The sequence below is a fragment of the Arabidopsis thaliana genome, chromosome 5 (genome assembly GCF_000001735.4).
Source record: "Arabidopsis thaliana chromosome 5, partial sequence".
Taxonomy (NCBI): Eukaryota; Viridiplantae; Streptophyta; class Magnoliopsida; order Brassicales; family Brassicaceae; genus Arabidopsis; species Arabidopsis thaliana.
Genome location: NC_003076.8, coordinates 15,212,276 through 15,238,406, shown reverse-complemented (window position 1 = coordinate 15,238,406; position 26,131 = coordinate 15,212,276). Strand labels below are relative to the sequence as shown.

Sequence of the window (26,131 nt, the reverse complement as noted above, 5' to 3'; positions counted from 1 at the left end):
AAAAAAAAAAAAATGGACTCCTTACTTCAAGGATACACTGTTCAAAACGGGCGAACATTTTAAAGCCGGGCCCAGAATTCATTTTCGAATGATTTCCCGCAAAACTTTGCTCGAATGATGGAAAAAGTTTAGCCAACCTTAGGTTGCATAAACATCAATTCAAAGCAAAAAGGGGTAAGCCGGGCACCAGATGGCAAGATAAGCCACCCGCACCAAAAGAGAATCCAGCCTAACTAAAAGTTCGGCGTAAAATGGATAAAAGCCGGGCTCCAGTGCAACGTGTTTTAGTGTCACCCGCAATAATAAGGGTCGGCAGAAGACGTTCTGCGACCCATTAAGCGAAAAAGACACAAAGCTGAAACACAAAAAGTTTTGCAAAGGGAAACCAGATTTTTCATTAATAGGATAAAGGTGCAAACAACGTCCGGCGAAGCAGATAAAAAAAAAAAACAACTTAAAAGCAACATAAACAAAAGAAACAAAAGGAAGCAGAGTAACAATCAGGGCCCTCTCGACGAGCTAGCCTCATCCTCGTGAAGTTTAGCACGACAGTACGCCCTCAGAAAAGGCGGCAGTGGGTTCAACTTGCCCAGTCCGAAGCGTTCCCAGTCCTTGGGATCGGCCTCCAACCTCCTCATTCCAAGCTCCATTTCCTGCATCATGCGGAGGAGCTCAGCATGGCGGCGGCAGTAAGCTCGGTGTTGCCCCTCCAACTGCAGAAAACCACCATCTAAAAAATTCAGGATTCAGGAAAAAGCAAGAACATGAAGAAAGATTCTTTAAATTAACTTACCGTGCGAAACCAATATCGGAATCGCGCCGCCTCTTCAGGATGAAGATGACGAAGCAGATCCGCCGGGTACTTCACACTGCCGGGAACAAAATCACGACCGACGGGAGTGAATGACGGCGAGGCGGCGATCAATGGAGGCCTCCTCCAGGGGTACAGCGGTTCGCCAACTGGAAGCGCCGGGCGGCGAATCACGCGATCCTCCACTACGCAGATCGGAGAAGGTGAACGGTCACGACGGGGACACCCGAAATAACCACGGATCGACGTCGACGAGGAATCAAGCTCATCATCGGAATCTGATGACGTACCTCGAGAGACCTGAGAACCTGACATAGTCAAGAATATTCTAAGAAATTTTTTTTTTTTCAGAGGAAAGGCGAAGAGAAATCGTTGGGGTGAAGAACACTCATCTCCGAGAAGTTCCTTTTATAGAGTCCGAGCAATGATTGACTCCTTGGACGAGACGCCTCACTGACTCCTTGCAGTGAACCGTCGCTTCGTTTGGTGTGACACGCTATAATGATTAAAAAGAAAACAGAACAGAACACGGCAACATTTAAAACGGTACAATCACAAGCACAAATAGCAAAAAACCGCATTCATTAATGCACAGGAGGGTACGAATTGTTCAAGAAAGGGAAGGAGAAATGATGAAAGGACAAAGTTCAACAAAAGCCTCAAGAAAAAAATAGGGCCCATAGTCAAAAAGAGACGAGCATACATCAGGCTCGCCAAAGACAAGAACCAAAGAACAAAATGCCAACTCAAGGTTCGGCATTCGAAGCTAGTACGGAACTGTCCCCAATGGTAGGCGCAGTCTCGGCATGTGAAGCAGGAACGGGGCCGTCTTCAGTAGTAATCACGGCCGCCGGCTCATCATCAGAGATCGTCACAATCGCCTTCTTAACTCCCGCAGAAACCAAAGCAGCGAGTTTAGGATCGGTGAAGAACTCGGTTATGGGATCAATCTCGCAAGCCGCCAGGACCCCAAGTTTCGAGCCAAATTGGTTAATCCGGAAGGGAGACTCCTCCGAACCCTGCACATTTTCCGTCGAACCATGAGGAGCGACAGGCGTGATGACCCTCCCGCCGTTCACCAGCTCCGTCACGTTGAACGCGTCAATTTTCTCTTTCCACTCCTCAAACTCTTCAAACGTACTCGCCGGTATAGGGATTTTATCCTCATCGGCTAGAAACTTCAGACAGCTAAGTGTACCGGTTGCTTGCGCATGCATCTTCACCATATGCGAGGCATTTTCAGTCTCGGCAATATGGCGAAAGAATTTTTCCGAGCGTTCGTAATACTTGTTCAGAAGCTCGGCACGCGTCTTCGCATTTCCTCTGCGAACTTCTCTTCCCGAAAACGCCAAAAAATCTCTTTCTCCTCAGCCAACCGGGCCTCCAGCAGAGTTTGTTGCCTCAGAACATTCTCGAGCGTCGCAGCCTCTTTCGAACGCTCAGCTTTCAGAACAACAGTCTCTTTTTTCAAGGCTTTCAACTCCTCCAAACCCGCCTTAGCTTGTTGATTGTTATCAGCAATGGTACGCTCGGCATTCTTTAATTTGCCCTCGAGCACCAGAATCTTTTCACGAGCCGAGCGCAGATTGCGATCATACCGCGAGATCAGGAGGTTATTCGCCCATACAGCCTGCCAAGCGCACATATTGTCTTCTGGGGGAGTAGAGAAGAGAACGTCATTCTACGTGCAGCTAACCTGGCACTCTGCACGCGCTCACTTCTCGAAAAGGTCAGCCTCGGCCAAAAACTCATGTTCCGGTTCTCCGGGAGCTCCAACCACCTTCCGAAGGAAACGAGCACATTCAACCCGGTCGGCAGAAAACGGGGAGTCCCTGACTTTGTACTCATAGCGGAATGAGTGATCAGCAATTGCCAAAAGACGGGGCCCGGCTGAAAGGTCGACATCACCGCTCCCGATACGCCTCCTTTTGTCCAAAGCTGGAGCGACCTCTTTTGAAGAACAGGGACGCTTAGAGCCAAAGGTATCAGGGCCGCTCCTCTCCCTATCCACGCTGCGGCCAGATGATCCTTTCTGACCAACGGTGATTGGACGAGCTTTGTCCACTCGGGTCACATCGGTAACGTCCCGACGTTCGGCGCCAGACGTACCCTTTTTGGTCTTATCCTCATGACCCTTGCGATTTTTCTCGGCTACATCAAGACGAGCCTTGTCCTCATGAGTTTTGTCAACTATCGCTAGACGAGGTTTGGATTCAGCCTCCTTGCGAGCTCGTTTCTCACGCATGAGGGTTGCCAAGTTAACATTTTCGCCGGACATTTTCTTTGGACGGGCCGAACTCTTTTGTTTTTGCGGTTTGCGCTTGTTCTGTTTCTTATGCTTCAGACAGGGAACCTGTTTCCAGTCAATCGGAGCTTGTTCTCTCAGAGTCTCGGCCTGATCAAGGATTCGTCGAGAGCAATTTCGAAGGATTCGAAGGTTCGGTGTGCAAAAAAAATAATAAAAAGGAAAATATTAAACGAAACTCAAGACAAAAAGAAATGACGACCCTAGGAGAGCCGGACAGAGGCCTAAAGTCTACCATAATCAAGGTTCCATTCAGTCCTAAATTCAACCGAAGGATCCTCCACAAGGTTCCGGTCCACCTTAGCATAGAAGTATCCTCCTAACCAGTCCCGGGTCTTTGAGGGTTCGTTTTCGAGAATCTTGAAACCCCTAACTGAGCTAATATAATGCTGGCCGAGCTTGTGAGGTACTTTACTGAAAGAAGTAAGTTCTTCCATAAGCTCCACTGAAAGGGGAATGCCGCACCTCGCGCAAAGCATCTGGAGGCAGGCTGCAGTTCGTATCGAAGCGACCGTCAGTTGGGATATAGCAATCTGACGGTTCCGACAGAATCGCATGAGAAAGTCGGGAATAGGAAAGCGAAGTCCCGTCTCGGTGAAAAACCCTTCGAAGAGACAAATGAACCCCTCAGGACAATCGCTCGGCCGATCCGTATCTCGTGGGATCCTAATAGTTAGAGGGCCCGGCAACAAGCAAAAGTCGGTCGTTCGGCCAACAGATTCACGGGTCGACGTAGTGGGTCCCAGATCGACCATCTCGTTTTTTCTAGATTCACCCGAAACGTTTTCATCCGCCGATTCTCTCTCATCGTCGGCATAACGATTCCCAGCTCCGTCAGAATCAGTATCATCTCGCAAGCTCGGAACAACGGTAGGAACACGACTAGAGAAGGGAACCCTATCTCTAACGGCGGAGATTTCGCGACGATCTATCCCGGAGGAAGGAACCTCAGCAGATTTTCCACGATGAGTCGAAGACCCGACAGAATGACGAGACGACTCCTCGGACCAACCTATTGAAGGAGATTTCTTCCCTGAAAGGTCCGAAGAAGTCCTCTCGCGGATGTAAGAGTCGACAGAGTTGTTTGGAGATGAAGAACCCATTGCTTGAGACGAGAAAAACGCAGATTTGGAAGAAAGGCAGAAAATGTAACAGAAGGCACGAATACAAGAGAATGCAGAACGAATCAGAAAATCAAAGTCGAAGGGTCGAAGAAAGTTATTACCTTTAGAGCAGAGTGCTTCGGAGACGGCTGATGTTGATTTAAGACAGAATAGACTTTCCGGGAACGACAGAAGTAATGGGCTCTATGCCTAAAACCTAGCAATAATGATTGCAGCTGGGCCCGCCCAATCGTCTTCAGGGACTTCACGCGCGGCAGGGAAAGATCCAGAAGCTTAGCAGCTGGCAGCGTGAAACTGTACGGCTTCCTCAAGGTCCTGAGTGGATTTCGAAGGGGGGGAGTAACTGTTGGACATGGGCTTCGCCCCACCAACACGTTTAAAAGCCCAACACATCAAAATTAGTAATAAAGAAGGAAAGGAGGGAAGACCGGCCCGTTAAAGGAAAAAGAGCCCAGCATCAGACGAGGCCCGCCTCAAGGAAGCTGTTGGTCAAGAGAATGTCCCACATCGAGAAGAACCCTGAACGATAGACTGTCCTTTCAGTACTATAAATACTGACAAAGGAATGTCAGAAAAAGGAAGAGGAAAAAGTGGCAGAGAAAAGCAATAGAAACTTCTAATTAAGATTCAAAAAGCATAAGTCTAGTTTTGACTTGTGAAGTCTGTATTAAATAAGTTTAAGCTCGGCTGTGGAAACATTTTGTAAACATCCGAACTTCAAGGATATTAATAAAGATCTTCCTTAAGGCTCGGCATTTCATTCTTCGGTTTGGAAGTTCGGTTTTATACTCCAACAGTGAAGTCAGGAATGACATTGTAACTTCTTTCTAGTATGATAATTGGTCTCCGTTGGGGTCCCTAATGGACATAACCGGACGCAGAGGAGTTATCGATCTGGGAGTTGGTATCAGTGCTACCTTAAGTGATGCGTGGCGGACTCGGAGAAGGCGACCTCACCTGATAAAGGCTCTAAATCAGATTGAAAATAATTTGGAACAGAAACGACGAGAACGTGTTGCACTTCAGGCTGATTTATTTTCAACTCAAGACACATGGAACCCCACACAAACGACATCGAGCAAAGTCGCTTGGCATAAGGGAGTATAGTTTACCCATGCGATTCCCAGATACTCCTTTGGTACGCAATGAAAAATCGGCTTTCAACTGCAGATAGAATGATGAGATGGGCTACAGATTTGACATCAACATGTGTTCTATGCAATAGTTAAATCGAGACGAGAGACCACCTATTCTTCAGCTGTACCTACTCGTCGAGAATTTGGACTGCTCTAGCAAAGCAACTACTCTAACGCCAATTCTCCACGACTTCGAATGATGTAGTAAACATCATCTCTACGGTTCAGCAAAACAGGATCCGCATGTTCCTAGTTTGATACAGTTTTCAAATAACAACACATTCGATATGGCGGGAACAAAATGGAAGGAAGCATGGAGAGCAGCCTGACACTAGCAGCTAATCTTTTCATGTGGATGGATAAGAAGATTCAAAACAAACTATCAATCATACGTAAAGAGAGAGACAATAGATACGAGCCAAGCCTTCAAGTCATATATTTAGTTTCAAAAAACTTTCAGCAAAAATTTGCATTTGATGTACCCAAATTAAACGTTTTTTTTTTTTTTGAAAGGTGATTTTCTCATATATTGAATAAGAATAACATGAAATTTGAAAGAAACAGCGTGTAGTTAGAAAAAGATAGAATGAAATTTATTCAAACAAAATAGCGTAAAATGAAAATATAACATGTTGAGAGAAAAGATGTCATGATACATGAAAGCATAGCATTTGTAAAAATAAAATAAATTGGAATTTTAAAATACTTGCATGATGGGGCATAAGAGCATCTTCATTAGACATTCTTTATAAATGTCTTTAATTTAAAACAAATGATAATAATAAAATTAAAGACACAAATCTCAAATTAAAGACATTTTTCTTTTGTCGTGTCTAAAACGTCTTTAGGAAGACACAAATCTCAAATTAAAGACATTCATCATTTTATTATTATTCTTTTTTATAGTTTTATATTTAAAGACATTCACAAATAAATGATTAATGTGGATGCTCTAAGGGGACATGATGACTAAAGATGGAGGGAAGGAAAAAGACTGAAGAGTGACAAGCTCATCGGCGTTCGATCCATCGTGGGAAGGAGAAAGATCTAATCATCGAGAAATAAGAAATATATAGGCCCTGTTCGTTTCCCTGTCGCTGGATCCAGCGACAGCGACCAGCGACAGCAACCAGCGACAGCAACCAGCGACAACATACATTGTTCGTTTGTCTGTCGCTTGACTCAGCGACCAATTACAGCGACAATCGCTAATAATTGTCGCTGTGTTGTTCGTTTGACTGTCGCTATAAACAGTCGCTATATTTTTTTAAAAAATTAATTATTTTTGGTGCTAATTTATATTTTAAAATTAAAATATAAATCATATATATCATACACCATGAGAAAAATAAATTAATATATTTATTTATTTTAGTTTTATCAAATTTAATTTGACTATAATTAATTTATGTTATTTGAATTTAATTTATTTTAACTTAATTTAATAAGAATTATCTTAATTAAATTAGAACTCAAACCCTTCGTGATATCGCAGAAAAAAATATTATAAATTTGTTTATATAATAATTTCTTTAAAACAAATCTAACTCCAAATGATGCATATTATAAATTTCGTAGTTATTCAATAGTATATATATAACTAACCGGAAAAAATAACCGTAAATATTTTGACAGAAAATTACAATATAGGAAGGTTACAATAAAAGACACAAGCGAGAAAAAACAACCGTCAATATTTTTTACGGAAAGTTGGATTAAAAGACACAACCGTTCAGAGTACAAAAAGACATTTATTTAAATTTAATTTAATTTAATTCTGTTTAATTTAATTATTTTTAATTATTTTTTAATTTATATTTTTTGATCGCTAAGTTGTTCGTTTGCATGTCGCTGAATCCAGCGACCAAAAGCAGCGACTAATTGCTGAAACCAGCAATTGATCGCTAAAAATTTCAGCGACCAAAAATTGCAGTCGCCGGTCGCTGGCGACTGTCGCTACTTTTGGTCGCTGAACCAACGACAGGCAAACGAACAACTTTTGGTTGCTGTCGCTGGTTTCAGTCACCAACGACAGACAAACGAACAGGACCATAGTCCTCAATCTCGTCGACGGTCTCATCTTCTAATCATTGTTCAGTTTCGTAGATGGAAGAAAAAGAAATAGAAGCTAAACAATAATAGGTGGGGGGTATAAGTCTATAATAACATCTGTCATCGAGATGAACCTCTTTTGATTCGATTAAGAATGTATTTGCACACGGCCCATATTAACGAAGGCCTTATAGACACCAGTTTTATGCTCTCATTGATAAACATTGCATAATATCATAATATCATAATGATATAAGTTACATAATAAAAATCCGTAGAATAAAAATTTGCAGAATGAAAAACTGTACAATAAAATTATGTTTAAAATATGTTGAATGGATATGCAGAATGGCAAAACAAAATATTATATTAATAATATATATAAATATTTATTTAAACTTAATAAACAAAATAATATTTTTAATAAATTTTTAATAAATTAATAATATTGGCTAAATCATTTTCATTTGTTTCATAAGTTAATAATACTGGTAGGAATCAGTTTATCTACTCTCTTTTTTTCTTTTGGTTAACTAGGAATCTGTATTTCAGTACTAAATCCTCTTGTACAAATAAACATTCCATGTTGTTTCTTACTCAAACTCAAAAGTATAATATGAATAAGACGTAAAAAAACAATAGAAATGTATACTTTTGATCGGTACCAAATAACACAAATATTTTTTCTTGAAACCAGTTTTAATAATAAACACCACAATTTTAAGCTTCAACGATAACATGAAAATGCCCAACAACCATCATCATCAATGAATTGTTGTTACAAAAGATTTCAGTTTCTTATAAATAATATTTATTTTGAAAAATATATTGAGCTTTAACAACTAGTATAAGGAACATTACAAGTCTCTAAAACTTTGCGAGCGACTAGAGAGATAGTAAACATACTATATAATGGGTTTTTAATGTAATCACATAAACATGTCTTTTGCTTAATCAGATTTTCGCAACAATCTTTAGTCGGTTGTTCTCTTTTGGTCATTGCAGGTAAGCATGGCATGAGCTCCATCGGAACACATGACTGTGTCTCTTCTGCTTTCATCAAAATAGGAGATGACAGGACGATAATCACAAATGTGATGACCATTAGTGTCATGAACTTCATGTCTTCAAAATCTGATGACTCTTCTTTTGTTTCAGTTTTTTTTTTTTTAAAATATATATTTGAGATTTGTGTTGAAGGTTTTTAAGATGGTAAAACTCATATATATAAGATTTACATGGTTGTAACAGAGAAGTCAAATTAGTCTTACCTCGGTAAGAAAAACTCGTCCACTTGGCCATCATGCAAAATGAAATGAAGGTCCTTGCTTGTTTTACAAATGCTCACATGAATTGAGTGTGTAAGTTGCATAGTGATGATACATGCGTTAAACTACTGAGAGAATATTCCAAATATAAACATTATGACTCATAAAAGAGAAACCGTCATATAAACTCAAAATAAAACTAATAAAATTTTGCATGTATTGCCAAAAATATCCCTATTAACTTTGTTTTTTTTTTTTTTTGAAAGAATGTAAAATTATATTCAAACAAAAAACGTTTATACAATAAATGCTACTTCATGCTGAAATTTAGAAGAGAAGTAGAAACAGAGTTTGACATAGAAAAACAGAACACTCGGGCTAAGAGGACGAGCGTGTGGAGAACCAAAGCTGCAGGCCATCCTTGTAACGATGGTTGCTAGTGGCTGTGATTGTGCTGATACGGTTCCGTACGGTTCCATCGATTAGCTTGATTTGTCGAGTTGTTGTGGTAGGTATCCCTATTAACTTTGATATAGCAAAATATAATAAATTTATGTTGTCTTTCTTTTACTTTTTTTGGTTTTTTAAAATAAGTTTTCTCATATATTTTTTAATTTTTGTTTGACTATAAGTATGTTCATTTGCTCGCTCCAAAATGATATTCGCTTTTGTGCATAAATAGGCAAAAATGGTAATTTAAATGAGTTTTTAAAATTCATTTAAGATTTTCAAACTCGTCTGGATACACCAAATTAGAGCATTTGAATGGCGATAGTTCAGGCAAAAATAACAAATGAATATACCTTGAATATTCAAATGATCAAGTTGGCTCCAAATATTAGATGAGGAACGAACATATATAACCTAAATGATAACTTTACAATTATTTTTTTTTTAAAACAGAAAATCATATTTTTCCATCAAACTATAAAATCACATATAAAAATAGTAATATCACGTTTTTCACCAAAATCGCTAAGTTCTATTTTTTGCCAAAACTGTAAAATCACATTATCTCATTAAAACCGATGAATTGTATAATATATATGGTTTTCTCATTAAAATTATATCCATCAAAAACCACAAAACTGTATTTTTCGTAAAATTATATTTTTTAAAAAAATACATGTAATATAAATATATATATATATATATATATTTATGTTTCATAAAAGCAAAAAGAAAAATGAATCTCAATTTATAAATGTATATGGATTTATGCGACCAAAATCCATTTGTTACTAAGAGGCTCTTGGCATTGGCTCGTACATCCCCTCATGTCGGGAGAGACCAGAGTATTTAATTTGGTTTCTTTCATCCCAAGCTCCATTCAAACCATCTACCTCTACGGTTTGTTGAAATACTTTACTAATTGAGTTATTGACATTCGACAATAACTTGAATATTAATTTGTTGTAAATATACTTTAGATTAAAGATTCATATAGTTAAATTAAAAATTGTGGTTAAACTAAAACATAAGTATTTTAGTTATTTTCTAACGTTAACACTATGATGTTCAATATCTCAAACATCAACAAGTAGGATAACACTATAATTTTGTTAACCATTTTAAAGTCGGAAACGAAGAAAAAAAAAGCATACAAAAATGTAGAAACATGTGTGCTTATGTTTGTTAAATATTATTATCATTAACAACTTTTTTTAGCAATATCTCAAAAATCAACAAGTAGGATAAGGAACACCACAAGTTGCTAACGTTTTCTTAGCATTTGCAGAACCAACATATTGACTATATCTTGGATCTTTAATATATGTACAAAAACACGGCTGTTGCTCCTTCAGTTTCCCGCAACACTCTGTAGACGGTGGTACTCCTGTGAGCATTGGTGTTGCGCATGAACTAAGCTGTACTGCATCACACGTTACATCAGCTTCTCCTCCAGAAAGTTTGACCTCAGTTGCTCTGATTGAAACTGGAGAAACCATGACACCCACCACGAACACAATGAACACAAGCGCCGTGAACTTCATGTCTTCAAACTCTAGGAACTTTTCTCAACTTTCAATTTTTTTTTTTCTTTCTTAAAATGTGTATTTGAGAATGTGATTTGATTTTCAGGATGGTAGAACTGCTGTTATATAGATGTAGTTGTAACGGACAAGTTTTTAAGTTTGGTTTTATTAATACACGTTCATACATATGGCAATCATGCATGAAAACGTGGAAAATAATGATTTACTAATTCTAAATTTTAACCTACCTAGGGAATTACTAATTCTCATTTTCGGTTACCCCTCCAATCTTTTTTTTAATTATATATCATCTTAATAATCGAATAGATATATAAAATTCTAAAAGACTAAAGACCAATTTAATTGACTGATCGTTATTGAACGTTAAAATGGAGAATGCATGGTGTGTCAATGTAGATATACGTACTAATAGAATAACATTTGTACCGTATAACATTTTTGAATAACATAAAATGACATGTTATGGTAAAAAATAAATATACTAACAGAATAATTTGTTATATCGTTTTCTTCAAAGAAACAGGCCATAACATTACATTCTTTTCTTTTGAGCCAAAAACATATTTAAATCAAGATGGATTTAAACTGCTTTTTTAGTCGCCTTGGCTTGAACATGCTTGAGATGGTTCTAGCTATATTTAAAGAAGAATAGTGCTTGGATAGGGTAGAGGACATACGAACGCGAATGTGGGGCTCTTTTGATCATAATAAGGCGATCTGCTTCGTGGAATTCATTCGGTGTTTGATTAAACAACATCTTCATTCGCATTGTGATGTTAGGCGTTTTACAGATACATGAAATGATTTGTCAGTTTCTCATGACCAAAACATGGTTCATCCGCTAGAAAATTAGAAAAGTGATTTTGAGACTCGTTTTAAAAAATCTTTATGAAGATTAAACCGTTTGGACTGACTGTATGATTAACTTTTAAGAAGTTTTTTGGTACTTTTTATATTTTTGAACAGTTCCATTAATGATCTATCGTGTATCACGGTCACATTGTTACTTTGTTAGTAAGAAAAAGGTAAAAATGTCAACAAAAAAATACGAATTTTTGAATTTGGGACGATTAAATCATAAACTACGAGGAAGACAAATAAATTTAAAATCGTAAAATTTTGGTTAACTTTAAGTTTAAATGACAAAGTTTGATTGACCAGTCACTTAGGCATGGTGTTTAGTAGACTAATTAAAAACTTTTACGATATTAAACTCCTGTTAGTCGTCTCTGTTGTATCTAAACGACATTGTTTTGTCAGTTGAAACGAGACAAAATCGCCAAATCGAAACTCAAATCAAAATCCCAAAAAAAAACATCAGTTCAAATTTACCATTATTATTATTTAAAATAAATCACTTAATTATTGAAACACGGGAATAGACTCTCAGCCGTCACACCTACTGCCCTCCATCTTAACTGGCCATGCATTGGATACTATAATATGATATGTCACCTCCCAATTCAAAACCATATCTTCACCATCGACTCATTGTTACATAAAGATTTAGTTTTAAATTTTTATTATTATTGTCATTAATAGCTTGTTTTAGTAATATCACAAACATCAACAAGTAGGATAAGCAACATCACAAGCTGCTAACGTTTTACGAGCGTTTGGAGAAGTAACATACGAACTATACAACGGATTTTGAATGTATGTACACAAACAAGTTTCATGCTCCTTCAGTTTGCCGCAACAATCTGTAGATGGTGGTGCTCCTGTGCTTACTGCTGTTACACATGAACTAAGCTGCGTCGCATCACACGTTACGTTCACTTCTTCTCCGGAACCTTTGACCACCCTTGCTTTGACTGGAACTGGAGACAACATGGTACCTAACACGAACAAAATGAACACTACTCCCGTGAACTTCATGTCTTGAAAATCCTTTTCACAGCTTTATTTTTTTTTTTCTTTGAAGTATATTTGAAAATGTGTTTTGTGATTTTCAAGATGGTAGAACTATTGTTATATATAGTAGATGTAGTTGTAACGGACAAGCCTTTAGGTCTTGTCTTATTAATTAACGTTCATACATTTGGCAATCATGCATAAAGACGTGAAAATAATCATGATTCACAATTGCTCAAACACATGTTAAGTATGTGGTACGTCCGTTATAGTATATGTATAATTTTTTGGACCTAGTTGTATAAGCTGTATTTAAGAATAAATATCAAGTGGGTCTATAAAAAAGTTAGAAGAAAGTTTCATACGTGTTAAGTTTGTTTACGTCCGTTAAAGTAGATAATTTATTGGGCCTAATATGGGCTGCGTTAACTAAGATAAAGTGGGCTTCTTAAAAAAGTGACAAAAAATTGTCTGAGCCCGGGTTCGAACCGGGGACCTCTAGTGTGTGAGACTAGCGTGATAACCGACTACACCACCCAGACGATTTGTTAATAATTTGAGAAGCTTATTTATATTGCCAAAGTTACGGATTTGAGTTTCTGTGATTCTTGCCATTATTCATGCTACTTGACTACTTGAGTCCTCGTCCTCAGATTTATATTCCCAGAAGAAACAAAACGTCTTAAATATTCTCCCAGGAATATCAAAATGATGATAACAACTTATCAAGCATCTTCATCATCACTCTCCGGTTGTTTCTTTCTTACTCACCGGTACGTTTACTATTGTCCATTTATAATTCGATTCTTGTATTGAAAAAATCTCTGGGTTTGTTTTCTTTATGTGTTTTGATGGTTTGGTGATAAAAAAGATTGGATTTTTAATTGCCACTTTACATTGTTAGAACAAATGTTGAATCGAGCAATGGAAAATTCCGACATGAAGAGGAACAGTTCTACTTTGTTGGATTTACCAGTCGTTAAGGTAAACCAAAAATCTTCAAATTGGATTGATTCTCCTTAAAGCTCAGGATTTGATGATGTTTCTTTGTTTTCTTTGGGATAAATTTCTGTAATTAGTCGTCTTTAGTTGTGGAGGCTATACATATGTCAAGAAAGAAACTTGGTTGGTACAATGAGAGTAGAAGAGATTCAGAGACTGTAAAAGCTAGAGTAGAAGCGGGATTGTCCGAGGTAAAGAAGTCGGTGGAGGAGCTCGCGTTACTGATAAAAAGGTCGAATCGTTCTGCGGGGTTTCAGGAAAAGGATATGGAAGTGTTGAAGATGGAGGAAAAGTATGCGGAAGTTATGAGAGTTTTGGAGGTTGTGAAAGAAGAAGTGAGTAGAGTGAAGCTTGATGTATCATCTGTTTTGATAGAGAGAGTTGCAGCAGAGGAAAAAGTCGAAGAACTGCGGTTTAAAACGGAAGGGGGTTTGAGATTGTTGGAGAGTCTGAAGAAGGAAATCGAGGTTGCGAATGAGGAACATTTGATGGTTGCATTGGGAAAGATTGAGGCGTTGAAAGGATATAAAGAGATAGAAAGACAGAGAGAAGGGAAAGCTATAAAGGTTTTGGATTTGTTGGTGGAAAGGAATAAGAGAATCAAGAACATGTTGGAAGAGGCGGAAAGATCGAAGGATATTGAAATTGAGTTGTTTGAGACGAGTACGGATGTTGAGATGTTGGAAACACAGTTAAAGCTTTTCAAGAAAATGGAGAGGAGAGTTCAGGGGAGAGATAGTAGTAGTATGTCGAGATCAAACCGTTCTTTTGGAAGAGGGAAGTATAGTTTATCGGTTTTGAAAGAAGTGACTGAAGGGAAGAAGGAGGAACTTGCTTCTGTTAAAGTAGAGATCTTCAGGGTCATGACAGTAATGGATGCGTTGAGGAATGAGATTATCCGAGCCAGGGATGAAACAGCTTGCCTTGGAAAAATCTTGAGGGAAGATGATGTTAAGATTGAGAAACTCAACTCAAAGATTCTTATCGAAAAATCGAAGTTGGAAGTGGTATCTATCGCCGAAGAAAGGATTAGCTCTCTTGCTGAGAATTTCGTTGGTTCGCTTGAGAAGATAAAGAAAAGTAGAAATGCTGCAAAGAAAGAGGAGTTCCTTTTCAAAGAAGAGAAGACGGTTACAAAGGCGGAAACACAGAAAACCAAACTTGATATAGATAAAAAGGAAAGCGAACTGAATTCAAAGTTGGATGAGCTTGAAAAAGTGAAGCACACTGAGGCTTTAGTGCTTGAGAAGCTTGAATCTTTAGTAGAAGACATGATGGAGAGTCGCGAAATGGAGTCTGAGCATTGTTCAACAATCACTATCTCGAGGTTTGAGTACGAGTATTTGAGTAAACATGCTTCACAAGCGGAAGAAACCGCAGAGAAGAAAGTTGCAGCAGCAGCGGCGTGGGTGGAAGCACTCAAGGCTAGCACAAAATCGTTTCTGATGAAGACGGAAACTTTGATGAGAGAAAGTGAAATGACGAAAGCGGAAGAAGAGAGAGAAGTGTTTAGGATGGAAAGGTCATTGTCGACGAAGAGATTGGTGGAGGGTGAGATTCAGAAGATTAAGAGGAACTCGGAAGCTGAAGGCTATATTTCTCCCAAACCAGTTGGAAAATTCACACCGGTCCAACGTGGGAAGCCAAGAAGATACTCATCTGTTGGAACTCCAACTTTCTTTGTAATCAAGAAGAAAAAGAAAGTTCCACGCTTGGCCAAGTTCTTCAGTCGCAGAAGTTAAAAACTCAAATCATTTTGACTTCTGCGTTCAATAACAATTGCTAGAATCTCTAAGAAATCTAAATTCTATGAAATGATTCACATTCACATTCTTGTTCTTGTTCATTGTTGTGCATGATCATATAATACATGGAGTAGACTCATTCTAGCATACGATTGGTAACCATTGTTTTCATTGGCTTTCAACATTTATTTGTATGTTGCTGATCTTTATGAATACACTAGGCCAGTTAGAGGAAGAATTTTTCTCCTGGGTCTGTTCTGTCATGAACTTAGAGTTTCTGTATGTAATTTTGGTTATAGTTGTCTGAAAATGTTGATTTCTGGGTACCATGTAGTGCATATGTTTGGTACTGGTTTGACAATGTGTGAGCATAGTTATATGAATTATTTGTTCTATATCTTTTTTGGGTTCATGGTTTGTGGAATCTTAAAGAGCAACAAGATCTAGGGTGTTGGTCACTGTTCGCTATGGTCTGTTTCTGTGAAAGTTGGTGTCTAACTGATACCATAATCAAGAAATAGGATATATTTATTTTTACTAATGTAAATGTTTGTAAAATCGTTTGCTTGTTTTTATGCCATTACATTTCTATCATTTGTGGAAGTTAAGAGTTACCAAAATCAGAACTCAATAAACTTGATGTGGCTTTGATCTAATCCAGGTTTACTTGTGTGACAACTTCATTGATGAGACTGGATCACATTTAGATGAGTTGTGGCATATTGATATCTTTGGGTTCTTGAAATTACATTTAGACTATGTGCTCTTACTATATAGACTGAATTCGGTCATCAGGTTTCTTCTACGCAGCGCGTGGCTTTCACGGAAAAGGTCTGCGAGTGGTTCTTTCGTATGTATGCCTCACGAGCTCCACGAGGTATATCCTTACTAACGTGTGAGTATTAAATGTTTTCCTCTTTATTCCAGAAAAGTTTGTTCACAATCTTTAAAAGGAATCTCTTAGTCATTGGTACACTCTTAAATGACTATTATTACGTTATGATTCTAGCTCCATATATAGAGAACCCTTGTTCTTGCCAAACTCTACATCTTCAAAGATTTTTCATCATCTGTTGTGAAATATAACATGAGGAGGCCAAAGTCATCTCACGTCAGGATGGAACCTGTTGCGCCTCGTTCACATAACACGATGCCAATGCTTGATCAATTTCGATCTAATCATCCTGAAACAAGCAAGGTAAATTTAGTCAGTCCTAGTTCTGTGTTTTTGGCTTAAAGTCTTTTTATGTATGTTTCTTTAACATTTTGGTCTTAAACAGATCGAGGGGGTCTCTTCGTTGGACACAGCTCTGAAGGTGTTTTGGAATAATCAAAGGGAGCAGCTAGGAAACTTTGCAGGTGACTGATATTAAGAGATGTTTAGAGTACCTAAATAGGAAAAAAGAGTGCATTGACACCTAAATGCTAATTCTTCGACTTGTTTTGGTTACCTACAGGCCAAACTCATTTGCCGCTATCTAGGGTCAGAAAGATTTTGAAATCTGATCCTGAAGTCAAGGTATGTGAGGTTAACTTGAATTATGTTGGCTGGTCTAGAGTTTCTGAAATTGCCATTATGATCAAATTTGTTAGTCTGTTGAGTTTTACTGTTAGAATGTTTTAGTGTTGTTTATTTTTACTGTTCCTTTGACATCTTTCTAAGGTTGATATCAATACTTATAGACAAGATATATGTGACATCAAAGATTTGAAGAAATATGTTTGTTATTACAATTTTTTCCTAAGATATATGTGAATTTTCAGAAGATAAGCTGTGATGTTCCTGCTTTGTTTTCGAAAGCCTGTGAATACTTCATTCTAGAGGTAACATTACGAGCTTGGATGCATACTCAATCATGCACTCGTGAGACCATCCGGCGTTGTGATATCTTCCAGGCCGTAAAGAACTCAGGAACTTATGATTTCCTGATTGATCGTGTCCCTTTTGGACCGCACTGTGTCACCCATCAGGTTAGCTCCTTTTCGCAATCTTACTCGTGAAATCAAAAAAATTATGTTTTCATGTGCTAAATCTTTCTGTTCAGGGTGTGCAACCTCCTGCTGAAATGATTTTGCCGGATATGAATGTTCCAATCGATATGGACCAGATTGAGGAGGTGATTATTTTACTTAATAATTGGTATTATCTGAAACAAAGCATTTTAATGCGATGCTAAGTTAGAATTCATGTTCGTTTATTGCATTTGCACCAAAACCAGGAGAATATGATGGAAGAGCGCTCTGTCGGGTTTGACCTCAACTGTGATCTCCAGGTAGTTTTCTTTGAGCTTCTATTCATACAACAATTGCATTAGTGTATAGTTTCTGTTTTGCAAACATTTTAGATTGAGGATGCACTAGTAAACATATTGTTAGAGAACCCATTTAGAAAAGAACTTCATAGTAGCTTCAATTTGAGAGCAATCTTGCTAGCATCATTGTTAGGACTTAACAGATTTGTGCATAGAGACTAACTAGATAGGGGATAAATATATAAAGGTGTATCCAGAGAAATCCATGAGACATTTGGCATTTGCAGTATTTGATTCATTGAAGGATTTCAATTTGATATCTTGTTGTTTTTTGAGTAGTTAGTTGATACTTGTTGATGAATGCGATACCGAGTTAATTTACTTACGGACTGCGAATAGAAAATAAGAAACCATTTGGTTGTTTGTTCCTTAAGATTTATGTTCTTGCTATGGATTTGTACTTGTGGCTTCGGATCTGCAGTGAACATGAAGCTGCTCTGGAAGACAAAAACTTGAAGAAGAGAAGAAATCTGAAGAGGAATCACCCAACAACTCTATGTTATGTTCACCTTATAATAGTTTATCATAAACTCATTCACTAAACTATGTGTATTATTTATTGTTCCTGAATAAAAATACAATGTTTCGGTGTTTCCTCCTAAACCAAAAAAGAATAATACAATGTTTGATATTTTTACTTATGTAATTTATTTTTTTATTTATTTTATTTTGTTTTTTTTGTCATTTGCACGAAAAAGTTTTCTACACATTTTGATGAACACGTTTTAGGTGGATCTATTTTGGTTTCTCTCTTTAATAATGTCCATGGGTGGGGCACAACTCTGTACAACACCATAACTTTTCGTATCCTTAGTTTTGTATGGCCACTCTTTTGCCACTTCGGAATATTTGCCAAAACTAATGTTAACCAAAACTAATGCTTGTCAAATCATATTGTACCGAAAAATGTAAAGTATGGTGCCAAAGTAAGGTTTAACATCAAAGGACACCAAATGATGTCGAGGAAGGATGTAATTAACTAATGGTATGACATGTAAGCAAGAGATATATTTTTCTTCTATATTCTATGAAAATTGTTTACCAAAATATGTTTGTTTTTAAGTATGGACGGTGAAGTAAACGACACTCCGTCATATAAAATCAAAAGTTCAAATATTTCACATGTTCTTGTTCTATAGATAATATTTATATAGCTGCTTAATGTCCCATTACAATTTTTAAAATACTTCAGGTCATCCGTATGTTTTTTTTTGACATCTATATTAGATTAGCTTAAACAAGTCAATTCTGAAAAATATTATTTACATAGATAATTAAATGCTTTTGGGTACGAATAGTTCATGCCAAATTATCTGCATGTTTTTAAGAACAAATACTAATTCTTTCTACTGTCCACATCCAATATAACGAAAAAATACTATAAATATAATATGCATCGTTAAGGTGGAGGTACCAAGTTTTAAAGATATGGCTTCGAGTATTTCTATATGTGTCTATGCCATTTGATTTATTTCTATCTTACAAAGTTTTTCATCTTCTTTTCTATAGACGCAAAATGGTAGAAGTGACCGTGATATCTTCAACTATGGTACGACCCGAAAACATAAACCAAACGGGTCGTCAAAAAATCCATCTAACTCCACATGATCTTGACCTTCTTTATCTTTTTTATCCTCAAAGAGGTCTACTCTTCCACAAACCCGACCCGGAAAACAGTATCATTCCTCGATTAATGGCTTCTCTTTCCACTGCCTTAGAGATTTATTTCCCGTTTGCTGGTCGTCTCGTCAAAGTAAACAATCACGAAGATGATACGGTGTCGTTTTACATCGACTGTGATGGTTTGGGTGCTAAATTCGTCCATGCGAAAGCCGAATCTATCACCGTGAATGATGTCCTTCAATCTCATGGGTCTGTTCCTTATTTCATATCGAAATTTTTCCCCGCGAACAATGTCCAAAGCCGTGATGCCCTTGTCTCGGAGCCCTTGCTTGCGTTGCAAGTCACCGAGATGAAAGATGGAGTGTTCATTAGTTTTGGTTACAATCACATGGTGGCCGATGGTACTTGCTTCTGGAAGTTCTTTCACACTTGGTCCAAGATTTGTCTGAATGGTTCGGATCCTAGTATTCAGTCTATTGTTCTCAAAGATTGGTTTTGTGACGGGATCGATTACCCGGTACATGTTCCGGTTTTAGAGATGGAGACGCTACCACGTTGGGAACCTTCAACTAAAGAGAGAGTTTTTCACTTGTCAAAGAAGAACATTTTAGATCTCAAAGCGAAAGCCAACAACGAAATTGACACCAATGATCTGAAAATCTCGTCTCTTCAAGCGGTTGTGGCATATCTATGGCTATCAATCATCAGACACAGTGGTCTAAACCGGGAAGAAGAAACACAATGCAATGTAGCGGCGGATATGAGACCGAGGCTAAACCCTCTTCTCAAGAAAGAGTGTTTTGGGAATGTAACCAATCTCGCAACGGCTACAACCACTGTGGGAGAGCTGTTGGATCATGGGCTAGGCTGGACTGCTTTGCAAATAAGTAAATCCGTAAGGTCAGAAACAAATGAGAGTTATGAAGTTTTTGCAAAGAATTGGGTTAGAAATGTTAAGAGACCAAAAACATCGTTTGGAAGTAGATTGGCTAACAATTCTTTGATCATCTCAAGCTCTCCACGGTTTGAAGTGTACGAACATGATTTCGGTTGGGGAAAACCAATCGCGGCTCGAGCTGGACCGGCTGATGGTGCTGGTGGTATGCTTGTAATGTTTCGAGGAGTTGAAGAAGGGAGTATTGATGTTCATGCGACCTTAAATTCTTCTTTATGGTCTGATGTACTAGTGAACCTGTTGACCAATGATATGGTTGGTCAATAAATAAAATTCCTGTTAATCATATGTATCAGAGAACAAGTGATAGTTGGATCAACTGGAGGGTGGAAATAGTTTTGGTTTACAATTAAGTTATTGTTGTGTAAGAAAAATAAAAAGAGTTTTTGTTGTGTAAAGGACCACATATTGAGTAAACTACTAGATAAAACATCTTGACAAGCATTTGACGAAGAAATATTTTCCCACATCACTTTCTTTTCATTGATGACAAAAGAAGAAAGTGATGTTGGAAAATATTTTTTTATCATGTTTATTCAAACAGTAGAAAAAAACTCAAATAAAAACGTGAATGAAAATGACAACAACTAAAGTTTAATTGATCAATACAATTATCAAGTGTATTGAACATTGAAAGGATTATATTAGTTGATAATTCGAAGGTATGTTTTGTATATTGATAGTAATAAGTTGCTAACATTTTTCCTAAATTTATTTCCGTTAGGCTTGGAATTTGGATTGTGATATAACTAATCATAAATACAAGTGAAGATAATATAAAACATAATCTACATTATGCATAATGACTTTAATAGTTCAATTATTAGATTTTAAATGATGGATACCTTTCTATGATATCACGTCTTTGAAAGTAACATTAGTTAGAGGTGGCTGGAAATGACTTGTCTCCTCTCCTCAAAGAGTCACGTGAAAGATATAACAACATGTAGGCCATGCAAGTTTTACTTTTGGGATTTTGTTTTTGAGTTTCGAATTTTGGATTCTGATGTATGGATTTGTTATAATGAAAAGGTATATCCAAAATAAAATTGTGAAAAAAGAGTCTCAGATGAAGTATCACGGAGTCTTTTTTTTTTTTTATTATATACAAATCTTGGACCAAGTGTGAAAAAATAATATGAAGGAAAACCATATTGGCCATGGCCACACCATGTGATTGTAACTCAAACTGAGAAGAGTGTTGGTTGGTGAAAGTGTTAATATCAAAATGTATGGAAACGTCCTTTTAAATTCAAGTGTGTTACAATAATTGTGTAATTATCGATTTTCTTGGGATAATTAATTCTAATTATATTGTGTACAAATAATCGAAACAATAATTTCTTCAATCGCTTTGTTTTTTTAAATCCAAATTCTGATCCTCTTTATTTATCACCGATAATCTATAATATTTTTAAATAACAAATCTAAACAATGTAACCGGTAACTAATTTCAACATGTAATTTTTTTTTTGTATTTGTTAATATCGATTATAATATTTAAGTCGTAATTTATTTTTTCCGTATCCAAATTATTCTTTTTATTCAATTGATTAAGATTACATAATTTAGATTTGTTATATTATTTAATAACGAATATATGTTGAAATTGGCTAACATTACATAGTTTATGTTTGTTATTAGAAAATATGGTGGATTCAGATAAATGCAGGGATAAGAGTTCGGGTTGAAAAGACCACATAAAAATAGTTGAAGTTACTTTTGATCGTTTTCCTAGATAACCGTCATATATAAAAGGGTAATTGGGTATATGGACTTCCTCTAAGGCCAAAGTTGCTGAATCTGAAATCTCTAACTAGTGTAGATATCTACTAAACCACTACTCAGCTCACAACACATGCTACACACTTAAGTGTCTCACTTCATTTTCGTTCAATCTGTTTTCCTAAGAATTTTCGTTACAAATAATTATCATCTTTTAATAGTTAACCGCAAAGATTAGTACAAACGAGTCAAATAAAAAACTCTAGATATAGATTCTAACCAAGCTCATTAAGCGGATATAACTTCTCTTTTATTATGTCAGAAATTCATACAAATAAAAATGACAAAATAGTGATTCTTTTAAATTTTTGAAATGGCAAATTTGATTAGATCCTTGCGAAGTGTTTTGCCCGATGGAGTCTTTGGTATAGAGTCTATAAATGCGACTTTTCTTATTTTCTTATATGGTGCCACCTGTTTATTACATTAACAAAAATTAATAACCTAAAATTACAAAATTTTATATAATTGAACTTAGTTATGCATGGCTTTGATCATTAAAGCACCTGTTTAGAAATAAAGTCGATAACCTTTTTCTCACAAAGATTACTCTCAGGCTTTCGTGCTACGTAAGCCATCGGAAATTGTCCTGCTTCTTTATCTGGAAACCTTTGCCATGCAACAAATCAAAAATTCAAACAAAACAAAATAAACTTCTTGTCGTTTTTATGTTTAAAAGGCAAAAATCTTGGAAGTCTTAACAAGGAAAAGAAAAATGATAGTAAAACTTTACGGAATAACGGCTGCATCGAGAATATCTGGATGGTTTAGTAAGAGAGCCTCTAGTTCAGCTGGAGGTACCTGTACACAATTCAAAACGTTATACTTTTGCTTGTGATTTAGTTTAAAATTGTCACAATAAGTGTATTTCTTCAAGTGACATGATTGAGAAATTTTATTTTACCTGGTAACCTTTGTATTTGATAAGCTCTTTCAATCGATCAACGATAAAAAGAAATCCATCGTTGTCTATATAGCATAGATCTCCTGTTTTAAGCCATCCTTCTGAAGTTATAATTTCTTCTTCATTCCTGAAATAACCTTTAAACACAAACAAATATAAACTATAGTGGTTTTGATAGATAACTATATTAGTGGTGATAATTGGTAAAAAAACATACATTAACATTTTTTCAAATACTTTTTTTTAATAATCGGTGTATTTTATTGCCCATCTTTTTAAATAAAAATGTGATATTATGTCAAATGATGTTTAAATAATATAAATATTAAAAAATAAGTTATCTTTTAATTCATGTGTTGTTGATAAAAAAAAAAGAATGATAAATTGTACTTTCTATTTACCAAAATGTTATCCGCCAGATTTTGAAATTTATTAACTGTATAAATTGTTTTATAAGATCTTTGGCTTAACATATTTTTAATTTAAGTGTTATTTTATTTTTGTTGTTGGAATAAGTGTGTGTAATTTACCTTTGGCGATAGAAGGCCCTTTAAGCCAAAGTTCGCCCGTTTGGTTCAAACCCATGACCTGACCCGTATTCGGATCCACAATCCTCGCTTCTACACCACATGACAACAACCCCACCGCACCGTACCTCCGACTCTCCTCCACTGATTCTATCGAAGCTCCTGCACCGTTAGATTCCGTCAATGCGTATCCTTGATAAACATCAACCGTTGGATATTTCTTCATAAACCCTTGAGTAACTTCCTTGCTCAAAGGTGCTCCACCGCACCGCACCGTTCTCAAGAAGCTCACGTCGTACTTCTTCATTATTTGATCCGCTTTGTTTATCATAGTTACTAAAACTGGCGGCACGAGAATCAGAGTCGTCGCTCTGTATTTCTCGACAGCCGCCATCATCTCTCCGAGGTCAAACCTCGGGAGGATGACAACGGTCGTACCTAACGCTAAGGTGGCCAAAACGAAGTTTAGTAAACCAAAAGTGTGGAACAACGGAACAGTGCAAATGAAGGTCTGTTGTGGCTGCTCGAATGGCTCCGCGATGTATCTCGCCACGTGTGCTATTAAGTTCCCGTGAGACGAATTCACTCCTTTGCTTCGTCCCGTCGTCCCCGAGGAGTAAAGCAACATCGCCGTGTCGTCTTTATGAACTTGGTTTCTGACTGCTTGTCCACTTGGTTCTTTCTTCATCATTTCAGTTAGATTCCCAACCACTTTGAGTCCTCTCGGAACGCGTAGAGTGTCTTCTACGCGCTCGAGGACGATAGAGATACCGGAACTGGCGATTTTGGGAGCCAGTTCCGGTGTTGTGAAGGCGAGTTTTGGATTGCTATCCGCGATTTGTCTTAAGATTTCACTAGCGGTGTTGAGAGGATTAGCGGTAGTTAAGACAGCGCCAAGAGACATCACGGAGAGGCAGACAATGGGGATGGAGATGGTGTTGGGAGAGAGGACTAGGACCACGTCACCTCTCCGTATTCCCACGTCGTGGAGGAGACAGTCGGCGACACGATCCACGGCCATCCATAAATCGGAGAAGCTTATGCGGTGGTCCGTGGCTGCGTCTATGAAGGCGGTTTTGCCACGGTACGTTTGGGAGGAGATGAATGTTGTGATGTCGAGTGATTCTTTTGAAGGAAGTGCCAATGGTTTGCGTTTACTGTAAAATGTGGAGTTTGATGTGCAGAAACCGTTCCTTGGATCGATCAGAGATGATGATCTTTGAGAATTCGCCATTATTCTTTGGTTGGATTAGATTGATGCAAGCTCTCATATAGTTGTACTTACCTTATGGAAATATCAGCATCTTAATAAGGCATATGTTAAACGTTCACTGAAACTATCTAAATATCTTTCACTACTTATTTACTATAAATATTCACTATAATACAAATATTCGTAAAAAGTGGACTGTCGAATCGAATTAAACAAACAATAAAAGTTTCATTGGACAATTAACTTTTTACGAATATTTGTATTTTAGTGAATATTTAGTGAAACATTTTTAAATGATTTCAGTGAAAGTTTAAAATGTGTAATTAAGATTTGTATTTCAGTGAGTAGTGTTTGTTTGTTTCTGATTTTTGTTTTTTTTTGTAATGTATGTAATTTAATTTATAATGTAGAATATCAAGCAATTTAAACAAATTTAGTAAATGCAAAAAAAAACTATATACCGAAAGATTATCCCTTTATTATTAAAAGGGAAGTACAAATTGAAATTTTGTCTAATTTAACCTCAATTTTGATTTCAATTTTGGATTTTGTTCTTTGCTATTCAAAATCATTAAGGGTAATTTGGTCTTAACAATCTCCTAAACTTTATATGATTCAGTTCAATCTAAACCGTTTAATAATATTATTTTCCTTCAATCTAAACCGTTCAACAAAAATAAGGAATCTATGTCGTTTTTGAAATCAAAAGATGATCACATTCCATCCCTAAAAACACTCTATTCAATCATGAAATCAATAATCAATAATATCAATATTCTTCACTAATCACTAGAAATTTATATTTATATGTTTAGGATATCAAATTTATTCAAATATTTAGTATAAGAACCAAATAAACCGATTGCCCGCGGTAAACCGCGGGTTAAAACCTAGTAAGCACCAAATGTGGGCATATTAGCATATATATGAAGATGGCAAGACCTAGTATAATCTAAGTGTAGTTCCAGTTTAACTATATTTTCGTGTTAAAGACCTACTTGTACAAATCCAAGAATCCACCGACTTAGGTGTAGGCTTCTTCTATCCGTAAATGGTGTTAACAAATTAGGTGTAGTGTACGTACTATCCAAATTTTAGCTTTCGCTAAATAGATATGTCTTAAATTTGGCAATGATCTAACATTTTGTCATGGACGTGTAGAAAAGAAAAAAGAAGATCTAATAGTTTGACATAAATAGATATATTAGCCTACAACCATTCAAGGGGAAAAAGAAAACTGTCGGCACTATAAAATTTATTTTTTCTCTTTTCTTTTTCTAATAAATAATTTGTTTGCATTGTCATGTCATTTATATATGACTTTTTCATTTTATATCTATATCTGCAACTTTCACATAAATAAAATGTTATATGCGTAATGAGATTGATCAAATGAACTTCTCTAGATCCTGGACGATGGAATTTGTTTATCATGAGAACGTTGTTTACTCAATATTAGCCATCAAGTGATTTGACAGGGTGAACCAAGCTAGATTTTTGTAGACGCTTGGTGAATTT

The 26,131-nt window shown here is 36.6% G+C and overlaps 7 protein-coding genes, 1 non-coding gene and 1 pseudogene across 12 annotated transcripts; 3 read left to right on the top strand and 6 right to left on the bottom strand.

The window, feature by feature from the left end:
* Positions 1–500: 500 nt before the first annotated feature.
* AT5G38190 (myosin heavy chain-like protein) lies at positions 501–4,219 on the bottom strand (the record flags this gene model as incomplete). The annotated part of the gene is made up of 7 exons (NM_123179.2): positions 501–713; positions 794–1,111; positions 1,245–1,307; positions 1,585–2,028; positions 2,118–2,492; positions 2,592–3,206; positions 3,386–4,219. The coding sequence occupies 7 exons, from the start codon at positions 4,217–4,219 to the stop codon at positions 501–503; spliced, it is 2,862 nt and encodes a 953-aa protein (NP_198635.2).
* A 3,944-nt stretch (positions 4,220–8,163) lies between these two features.
* On the bottom strand, positions 8,164–8,597 carry AT5G38180 (Bifunctional inhibitor/lipid-transfer protein/seed storage 2S albumin superfamily protein). The gene has a single exon (NM_123178.3). The coding sequence runs from the start codon at positions 8,549–8,551 to the stop codon at positions 8,264–8,266; it is 288 nt and encodes a 95-aa protein (NP_198634.1). The 5' UTR covers positions 8,552–8,597; the 3' UTR covers positions 8,164–8,263.
* Positions 8,598–10,325: 1,728 nt separating this feature from the next.
* Positions 10,326–10,769, bottom strand: AT5G38170 (Bifunctional inhibitor/lipid-transfer protein/seed storage 2S albumin superfamily protein). Its single transcript, NM_123177.3, has one exon. The coding sequence runs from the start codon at positions 10,688–10,690 to the stop codon at positions 10,379–10,381; it is 312 nt and encodes a 103-aa protein (NP_198633.1). The 5' UTR covers positions 10,691–10,769; the 3' UTR covers positions 10,326–10,378.
* Positions 10,770–12,198: 1,429 nt separating this feature from the next.
* On the bottom strand, positions 12,199–12,640 carry AT5G38160 (Bifunctional inhibitor/lipid-transfer protein/seed storage 2S albumin superfamily protein). Its single transcript, NM_123176.3, has one exon. It carries the CDS (start codon positions 12,569–12,571, stop codon positions 12,260–12,262), a length of 312 nt encoding a protein of 103 aa, NP_198632.1. The 5' UTR covers positions 12,572–12,640; the 3' UTR covers positions 12,199–12,259.
* Positions 12,641–13,015: 375 nt separating this feature from the next.
* Positions 13,016–13,089, bottom strand: AT5G38155. The gene has a single exon. It is a non-coding gene; the product is annotated as a tRNA-Val (tRNA).
* A 125-nt stretch (positions 13,090–13,214) lies between these two features.
* Positions 13,215–15,540, top strand: PMI15 (annotated as a pseudogene; the record flags this gene model as incomplete). The annotated part of the gene is made up of 3 exons: positions 13,215–13,320; positions 13,452–13,531; positions 13,627–15,540.
* A 342-nt stretch (positions 15,541–15,882) lies between these two features.
* Positions 15,883–18,199, top strand: NF-YC12 (nuclear factor Y, subunit C12). Its single transcript, NM_123174.5, has 8 exons — positions 15,883–16,189; positions 16,304–16,492; positions 16,575–16,653; positions 16,752–16,813; positions 17,059–17,265; positions 17,340–17,411; positions 17,514–17,567; positions 18,028–18,199. Exons 2-8 carry the CDS (start codon positions 16,382–16,384, stop codon positions 18,028–18,030), a joined length of 588 nt encoding a protein of 195 aa, NP_198630.2. The 5' UTR covers positions 15,883–16,189; positions 16,304–16,381; the 3' UTR covers positions 18,031–18,199.
* An 835-nt stretch (positions 18,200–19,034) lies between these two features.
* Positions 19,035–20,588, top strand: AT5G38130 (HXXXD-type acyl-transferase family protein). The gene has a single exon (NM_123173.5). It carries the CDS (start codon positions 19,063–19,065, stop codon positions 20,449–20,451), a length of 1,389 nt encoding a protein of 462 aa, NP_198629.2. The 5' UTR covers positions 19,035–19,062; the 3' UTR covers positions 20,452–20,588.
* Positions 20,589–22,201: 1,613 nt separating this feature from the next.
* 4CL8 (AMP-dependent synthetase and ligase family protein) lies at positions 22,202–24,814 on the bottom strand. 4 transcript variants are annotated; one of them, NM_123172.4, is made up of 5 exons: positions 23,404–24,814; positions 22,874–23,010; positions 22,703–22,770; positions 22,476–22,578; positions 22,202–22,383 (listed from the first exon to the last, which is right to left on the bottom strand). In NM_123172.4, the coding sequence occupies exons 1-5, from the start codon at positions 24,632–24,634 to the stop codon at positions 22,270–22,272; spliced, it is 1,653 nt and encodes a 550-aa protein (NP_198628.2). In that variant the 5' UTR covers positions 24,635–24,814; the 3' UTR covers positions 22,202–22,269. The 4 variants fall into 4 exon arrangements, with proteins under 4 accessions (NP_198628.2, NP_001331963.1, NP_001331962.1 ...); NM_001344228.1 differs by having other exon boundaries at positions 22,476–22,770; NM_001344229.1 differs by having other exon boundaries at positions 22,202–22,578.
* Between the last annotated feature and the right edge of the window lie 1,317 nt (positions 24,815–26,131).

What these genes read in the sequence shown, in the direction of transcription:
- AT5G38180 (NM_123178.3), bottom strand. Translation starts at nt 8,551, where the DNA reads ATGAAGTTCATGACACTAATGGTCATCACATTTGTGATTATCGTCCTG.
- AT5G38170 (NM_123177.3), bottom strand. Translation starts at nt 10,690, where the DNA reads ATGAAGTTCACGGCGCTTGTGTTCATTGTGTTCGTGGTGGGTGTCATG.
- AT5G38160 (NM_123176.3), bottom strand. Translation starts at nt 12,571, where the DNA reads ATGAAGTTCACGGGAGTAGTGTTCATTTTGTTCGTGTTAGGTACCATG.
- NF-YC12 (NM_123174.5), top strand. Translation starts at nt 16,382, where the DNA reads ATGAGGAGGCCAAAGTCATCTCACGTCAGGATGGAACCTGTTGCGCCT. An exon ending in ATCATCCTGAAACAAGCAAG is followed by an intron (nt 16,493 to 16,574) that starts GTAAATTTAGTC and finishes GGTCTTAAACAG; the next exon opens with ATCGAGGGGGTCTCTTCGTT. An exon ending in AATCTGATCCTGAAGTCAAG is followed by an intron (nt 16,814 to 17,058) that starts GTATGTGAGGTT and finishes GTGAATTTTCAG; the next exon opens with AAGATAAGCTGTGATGTTCC.
- AT5G38130 (NM_123173.5), top strand. Translation starts at nt 19,063, where the DNA reads ATGCCATTTGATTTATTTCTATCTTACAAAGTTTTTCATCTTCTTTTC.
- 4CL8 (NM_123172.4), bottom strand. Translation starts at nt 24,634, where the DNA reads ATGGCGAATTCTCAAAGATCATCATCTCTGATCGATCCAAGGAACGGT. An exon ending in TCAAATACAAAGGTTACCAG is followed by an intron (nt 22,771 to 22,873) that starts GTAAAATAAAAT and finishes AATTGTGTACAG; the next exon opens with GTACCTCCAGCTGAACTAGA. An exon ending in TCGACTTTATTTCTAAACAG is followed by an intron (nt 22,384 to 22,475) that starts GTGCTTTAATGA and finishes TGTAATAAACAG; the next exon opens with GTGGCACCATATAAGAAAAT.